Source organism: Myxocyprinus asiaticus, chromosome 20, assembly GCF_019703515.2.
Source record: "Myxocyprinus asiaticus isolate MX2 ecotype Aquarium Trade chromosome 20, UBuf_Myxa_2, whole genome shotgun sequence".
Taxonomy (NCBI): domain Eukaryota; kingdom Metazoa; phylum Chordata; class Actinopteri; order Cypriniformes; family Catostomidae; genus Myxocyprinus; species Myxocyprinus asiaticus.
This window is the reverse complement of record NC_059363.1, coordinates 30,936,338-30,944,182: the sequence shown is the minus strand read 5'-3', so window position 1 is coordinate 30,944,182 and position 7,845 is coordinate 30,936,338. Positions and strand designations below refer to the sequence as shown.

The following is a 7,845-nucleotide window of genomic DNA, read 5'->3' as shown; positions in this document are numbered from 1 at the left end:
ATGCACTTGCTTGTAGACGTCATATTGACGTTTTTGTAATGAGACAAATGTGCTGATTGGTTTTATGCAATGATTGAACATACAAGCCGTGGCGTGGGACCAAATGGAAACAATTTATAGAAAATGTATTGATCATGAATGCCACTCATTTATTAGCTAAAACGGCATTAAAGTGCACCTCTGTCTACTGTCTAGTCTCGCTTTCATAGAAAAGGGTGTTTCGTGCAGTAGACTAGATGAAAGAGCAGAACAAAAATAAAATAAAAAGCATTATTTATTTTTTATAGAGGTCAGAAGAATAATGTTTATGCTTAAGACTCCACAACCCCAAGACCCCAAGTTTCCTGAACATCTACATATGCGTTTATACGGGTTTTGCTATCCAAATGCGTAAACTCATTAGGGTGATATTAAGATAACAAATATCGAATTAACCATTTCGACTGGTGCTGTGCACCTCGTTTACATTTAGCTACATTGATAGATCGGCAAACCCGTTGTTCGGCCTTAAGAGAACGGCTGGTGAGACTAGTTTAGGTCCATTGTGTTAAGCATTGATTTTTTTTTTTTTTTTTTTTTTTTTTAACAAGGTTAAGTAATCAGATAGTGTTTAAGTGGCAAAAAGTTGATCAAAATAGCACTGGGTGAGGTGATTGCATGTTATTTAGCAGGGGAGGAAGTGTTAACGCGGTTAGTGATGGTTCACTGATCATCAAAGGACTCCCGCTGGTGCAGTACAAGACTGCGCTGGAGCGCCTCTTGCCTGCTCGGAATTTCCTTATTGAGTCATGACCGCGCGCTGTCGCACGAGCCATTCTGACATTTCAGAACTAGAAATCATACAATCTTCGAAGTCGCTTTTAATTTGAGAAAACTAACGACATCTCTCTCTTTCTTCTCCACGCACATGCAGAAAGTTCACAGACAAAATTGTGTAACAGCAGTGCAAGTCTTATATATCATATGCCAGATCATTATGGATAAGCAATGAGGTGTATTACAGTGGAAGATTGGTTCTCATATCGCCTGGCATATACAAAAGATATTCCACCAGCAAAAATAAATGTTAACATTGTTTCAGGCGATTTTTTAAACAATTGTGATTTTTATTAGAAAGGCAATTAGAATAAAGAGTTGCAATATAGTCTCCCCAAACTTGTCATCAAGAATCTGAGCTACCAGGGTGATTTATCATTGCAATATGCGTAAAAATCACTTTAATTTCTTTCCGTATTTAACACGAAATTATGCATTTTCCTATAGGCACATTGAAGACTGAACATTTCTGCAAGTCATAATAATTTGCCTTGTGTAAATCAGGCCATTTTAATTTCAGGAGTAACCCAATCTCATGAAAATTCGTACATAACGTACTGAGTTGGCTATTTCGTATGATCTCGCACGATTTTGTTCGCATACACTCCTAGACATCATCAGTTGCAAATTCCCAGATGTGTAATGTGTAACCCCATCTCATGAAAATTCCTACATAATGTATGAGTTGGCTATTTCGTATGATCTCGCACGATTTTGTTCACATAAACTGGCATGACTTCATCATGTGCAAATTCCCGAATGTGTAATGTGGAAGTAAGGGTGAGTTTGGCGCACTAGGTGTTAAGGACATGCTTATTAATATTAATGACCTTACATATTAGATGGAAACATGTCCAGCAACGTCACTGGCTGTAGTGAAAGCTGTAGGAATTCAAACGAGTGCAGTCGCACGATATCATATGAATTAGCCAAATTTAGAAAAGTCGTACCAATCTTGACGATTTCGCTGTGAGAGTGTGTTATCTATTACAGTAAAGCCGTGGACATTCAAAAACTACTTTTCTCCAAGGGGAAACAAAACCAAAAACAGTATAGAAATGGAAAGGTATGAAAATGCAATGTTTTTTGTTCAATGGAGGGGAAAGGCTCCATTCAGATAGGGCTGAATGCGCTGCATTTCACTGGTGACACAATTACACTGAAAGGTCAAGTATTACAGCATCTTGTGTTCCGCGCTGCATGCTAAGTATTTCCCCTTGCAAATGACCCTCGTTTGCGTGCACAGTACAATGGCCTCAAGAAGCAGATAAATGCTGGACAATTAAAGATCTCTTTGCTATAGTTGACAATAAGGTTTACTAAAGGAGGTGATTGCAGTTACCGTGTAATTGTACCATTTGTCATGCACATTGTGGAATGCTTACTCAGATGAAGCTGAGACGTTCATCTTCCTTTCTTTTTGTTGCTTTTACAACCCCCAAAAGAGGTTCTGTGGGAAATTAGCTGCATTTAAATGAAACGCGGTACAGGAGTTTACACCTAAAATATTTTTCTATTCGTGGAGAAATGTCCTATTCTTTATAATTATATCAGATGCTTTCTTCATTCTAATTGTTATTAAATAATGTAGTGATTCAGTGCACCAGTAAGCAGTGCCCTCTATGCTCTTTTGACGTATTGGACCGCTATCGTCGGATATTGTTTCTGAATGTGGATTTTAAAATTAAGTCAGTTGGATATTATAATCTAAAATTATAAACTAGTCATTTGACTTGAAAACAGAGGTGTTTAGTAATGAATAAAGTTAAAATATTCTGAGTTCAGTCAATGCTGGTAGAAGAGATTCAGCACCCAGGACAGCGCCAAAGCAGAGCAATTGGCATTCTGTCTTTCAAACCCCATACAAGTAAATCACTCATAATAACAGATGGTATTGCATAACCATACATCAATACATATTTATTTACACGTGAATGAAAGATCCTCTCTTGGGAATAATTCACTGACACTGACGTGGTCATGTCTTCGGAAGCAAGCAGCCTTTATTAGGTGTTAGTGTAAAAACGCACGTATTAGTCGTTTACCTTTGGGCTGTACTGGAACAACAAGATTCTTTCTGCTTTTCGTTTAAATAAATTAAACTGAATAGAATGAATTATGCCAAATCTTTTGAGATTAAAGATAAGTCAAAACTTTATCTGGTTTATCTTGTTGGTAGACCCTTTTAATATTTCAACAATACTTAGGCTATAAGACAGAAAATAAAAGTAGTTAGTGTTAATCAAACCTTTGGCTTTCTCTCCCCAGATCTGTACCGTGGAGTGAAACAGGGAACGAACCCCAGAAAGCCTAACTCTAATATGATTGCGTTGAGATTAGGGTCTAATTGCAGGGAGGCGACTGGGACCTTTGCACCCAAAAGCCGCGTGGACAGTCCGCAGTTGTCCAACGTGTGTTGAGTGAGAGTGATGAGAGCATACACGCTTCCAACAAGTGATTTTCAACAGCGACAAGCTCCATACAAAGACCACACACCGAGCCTCAGACATGTTAATGTAATCTGGAGTCTTTCAGAGGAGCTCTAACAAAACGAATCCCAGAAAAATCGAATAGACTCTTTCGGCGCCGGTAGATTGCTGTGGAAGATGATTGAATTTGCACAACAGATAAAAGAGAAAATCCAACTTGTCTTTAAAATGAACATGTTTTATTTTCTGTATGTGGATGAATCAGTTTATCAAGTTTTGCGATTTAATGGCCAAATATACACGAAATACAGTTGACCATTATTGCGGTGACATACACAAATAATAGGAGCATGTAGGCGTAGCCTACGTTAAGGCTTAATTTCGATTAATGCCAAGTAAGCTTTAGAAAAATTATGTAATATCCTGAAAAATGGTTGCACATTGAGAAACAAATATTTATCCATTAAAATAAATGTTTTTTTCTTTTTCTTTTTATAATACGCGATACACATTTTAAGTAGGTTGGGTGAAATTAAAATAAAATTAAAATAAAATAAAATAAAATACAGTGTCATTGAAACTGTGTTGCTACAATCTTGAAACAGTGGCAGGATATCATACGAATTAGGCAAATTTAGAAAATTCGTATGAATTCTGACGATTTCGCCGTGAGAGTGTGTCAAACGAAGAGCGCCATTACAGTCAGTAAGTCACAAAACGCGTGCCACACTTCCCACTTACTGGCATCATCAGTTGAGGGTTTACTACATGCCGAGGGCTTTATTTGCGATTAAAGATGTATAAGAACTTGGGCGAGAATAGCAACAGGGGCATCCCCAGCATTCAGCCTTATGGCCTAGTAGTCCACGTTTTCGGTCTCATGAACATTGCGCAGTCAGCCAGTTTTGGCTTCACATCAGTGGTAGGGAGGGAGTGTAAAATGTCCCTTTAAAAAGTACACCATTTGAAAATTTTGCTTAAAATAACCGAGGGTCATAACCACTAAAAGACCTATTAATACACTCTTGCACTGGTGCGTCAACCCAAAAGCTGTTGCTCGGTTTAGAGGAGTGAGGCAACAAAATGACTGAACTTAAACAGCCAAAGCCCAAATGATATTCCTCTCCTAATGAATATTATTTTGTTCAATTTTGAGAATATATTTAGGAACTGGTTTTCCAGTTATAATATAACCATGGAATTGGAAAAAGAGAATTTAATTATTTCATAAAAGCAGCAACAATAGTTTGAATTTTTTAATCAAGGAGTGAATCAAATCCGAAATATAACAACAACATAGTTGAAACTAGTGCATTTTATAATTGAAATTAAAAGTAAAATATATGGTTTGCCATCACATAAACAATAATCATTTGCATACGCAATAGGGGCACAAACTGCATGTCATACCATTCGATCACGTATGAGAAACTGAGCTCCAAAATATTCCTCACAAATGGTCTAGCCTAGCTCAGAAACCAATAAAGGGAGAAATAATTAGGATAAAAAGAAAGAAAGAAAAAGCGAAAGTTAGTCAGCTGTTTGAACTTGCTCTATATGCTATTTAATTTTCTTTTTTTCTCTCAAAAGGTTTTTTTTTCTTTGTCAACATTTGTTAAAATGGTAAAATGGCTTTTTTTGGACTATGTTTCTTCTCCCTTATACGCAATGCGCACTTTCAAATATTCTAGCAGACTACGCAGTCAATCTAACCTCACGCCCTCTGATGTTTACGAACTTTATCAATACGTAAACACGGGGGTGACATTCGATTTTACCTCTGATCTTCACAAACACGGTATTGATGGACGGCGCTCTGATAAGTGCGTTTATTTCGTCTTGCAAAGTTATGTCGGAGAATACTGTTGTTTGCACAGCGATGTGATTGATAGGTCAGCTTTTAGGAGCGTTTGTTTGATGTGAGTTTTTCTAAAGGAGAGGAGACCTCACCTACACTGACTCATTCTCTCACCGACAAAGAACACGCTCCTAAAAGAAATCTCTGCAAAGCCTTGGTTTAGGAGAAAATCATACAAGATTACGCATACAATATTGACTAATTGCAATATCTAAGTTGTTGTATGGTCAATAGTATTATTGAGCACAGCAATAATCATATTTTTAATAATTGCACCCGCACAAAGCATGTGCTTTCCTTTGCACGGAAAGGGATCCGTCTGTGTGTGTATCATTTATTAAAACGTTTAGACGCCGTTAAAACGCAAAAAAGATCTTCCAACCCACTATTTTCTATCGTGTGACTCCAGGTGTTGAGCACTGAAAACTACATAGGCTAACTATTTGCACTTTTCACACTGTTTTTTTTAAATACTTTTATTTATACTTTTAGTTATTTTATACTGTGTGTTTATTTTTAGTGAGGCCTCAGCTTCTGAAAACCTGCTCCGCAAACCTGTCACACTGAAGTGATATCCAGCACAGAAATGGTCGATTGCAAGCAATGTGCAATTACATAAAAAATAAATAAATAATAATAAAAAAAAAAAAAAAAAAAAAAAAAAAAAAACATCCACAATAGTATTGAGAAGGTTTACAAAGTTTATTTTATTTTTATTATTTTTCTTTTCTTTTCTTTTCTTTTTCTTCTTCTTCTTCTTCTTTTTTTTTTTTTTTTTTAAAAGTTTGTTGGCTTTTAAACTCTCACTTTAAGAACTGTTAAATTGGTCAAGTGCTACTGAAAAAAATGTTCCAAACTGTACCTTTTTTGTAGTTGGGGTGGTACCCTATAGTGAACAATTTTGTTATTTTAGTTAGTTTTTAACTGGTATTAGGTACATACTGTAATTGTACCTATAAGGAACTATTGTGTACCTTAAAAGTACTACTGTGTATCTTTAAGGTACATTTGTATATTGTGTTCCTCTGGAAACAAAGATGTGCCTTAAAGATACACAATTGTTCCTTATAGGTACAATAATGCACTCAAAACGAATAGAAAACTCTAACTAGAGGTACAAAAATGTCCCCTTATTGAGGGTACCACCCCAGCGACAGAAAAGGTACAGTTTGGAACCTTTTTTCTGAGAGTATAGAACCGTAGAGCGATTGATTCTTACACCCAAATTTAAAATACACGTATACTTAAAATTGTTGTTATTATTATAATTTATTAATATGCTTGGATGACTGCGCTTAAGTCAAATATCTATATAAGTTACAAGAAAATGAAACGTACAAATAACAATGGAACTGAAAAACGTGACCCTTAAAATCGATTAAAAATTGTGTACAATGTACATATCGCTAAAAGCTATGTATTCAGTCCAAACCTTTTACAGAAATATACAAGCTATGTAGTACAGTGAAATCTATAAAAAATAAAAAAAAAAAAAAATCAAATAAAATCAAAAGGGACATTCTGTTTGCTATATGGGTGTCGTCTTCATTGTTGAACGGGACATTTTTTTAATCCAAAAGAACCACAGAACATTTGTGATTTAAATGTTTTTTTTTTTATAGTGTATATAAATAATTCCATCTTCTTAAAGAGGTTTGCCGCTCATCCTCATAATAAAAGATTTGATACCTTTGTCATTTGGCAATCCTCGTGTTGCTTGCAGCCTTTTCACGTCTCCGTCCAAAAAGGAGACAAATGCATTCAGTGCGCAACCACTGTTCGAACGGTCAACAACTCTTTCACTCGTCTTTTTGAATACAGTACACAACAGTATACAGATTATCTGGATCCATGTGTTATTTTGTTACTGGGTTATTATTGTGTTATTGTCTGTTCCGATGTCACCATGTCCTGCCATAAAGCAGAGCGGAGCAGGGCAAGGCAGCTCCATACTCGGAACCGGAGGAGTTCAGGTGGGACAGGCCGGGTACCTGGGTTTGGAGAGATGGGGGGCTCGCAGCGTGTTGACCCAGATCTGGAGACTCTCCCGCAATGCCTACCTGCTGACTTTGATGCTGGCCCATTGAAGAACTGTTATTGGACATAATCATGACGTTCCCCCCCTGGTGATGGTGGTTTTGTACACCAGTGTTGGGAGTATGGCTGCTGCCTTGGCATGGCTTTCCGTCTTTCACCAAAACTGGCACAGCCACCCGCCGTGGAGACTGCTGCTGCTGACAGGAGCCACTGTCTTGTTGCAGTTGCTGCTGGGACACTTTGTCCTTGGCCTGCCTTTTCATTTTATATCGGTGGTTTTGAAACCATATTTTAACTTGAGTTGGAGTCAAATGAATCATACTGGCCAGATGCTCCCTCTCCGGCGCAGAGAGATACTTCTGCTGCTTGAATCGTCGCTCAAGCTCGTACACCTGTGCTTGGGAGAAGAGCACTCGTCTCTTCCTTCGAGGTGTGCTGGTAAACGGACCCATCCCTTTACCAACATCCGCCAATGAACTTAGAGTGCTCATGCTGCCCATATTCATACCGGACGAGGAGCCCATGAAACGAGAGACTGCAAAGAGTAGAAAGCTATTTAGCTTTGCTGTTTCACTATATCAAAACAAACACTGCTAATATTTAAATACTAGTAATGGTTACAGAAAATACAAATTCGATGAGTTCTACCAGAAAACCAGATGAGCCAATATGGCGATTGTGCACAATTACGCATGCACAAGAATG

General features: G+C 37.4%; 1 protein-coding gene across 1 annotated transcript in view; it reads right to left on the bottom strand.

Annotated features, from left to right (window-relative positions):
- Positions 1-7,004: 7,004 nt before the first annotated feature.
- LOC127411345 (thyroid transcription factor 1-like) overlaps positions 7,005-7,845 on the bottom strand; it is a 1,530-nt gene continuing 689 nt past the window's right edge. The window contains exon 2 of the mRNA XM_051646861.1: positions 7,005-7,675. Coding sequence (XP_051502821.1) covers positions 7,005-7,675 — 671 coding nt within the window. The remainder of the gene's footprint in view (positions 7,676-7,845) is intronic.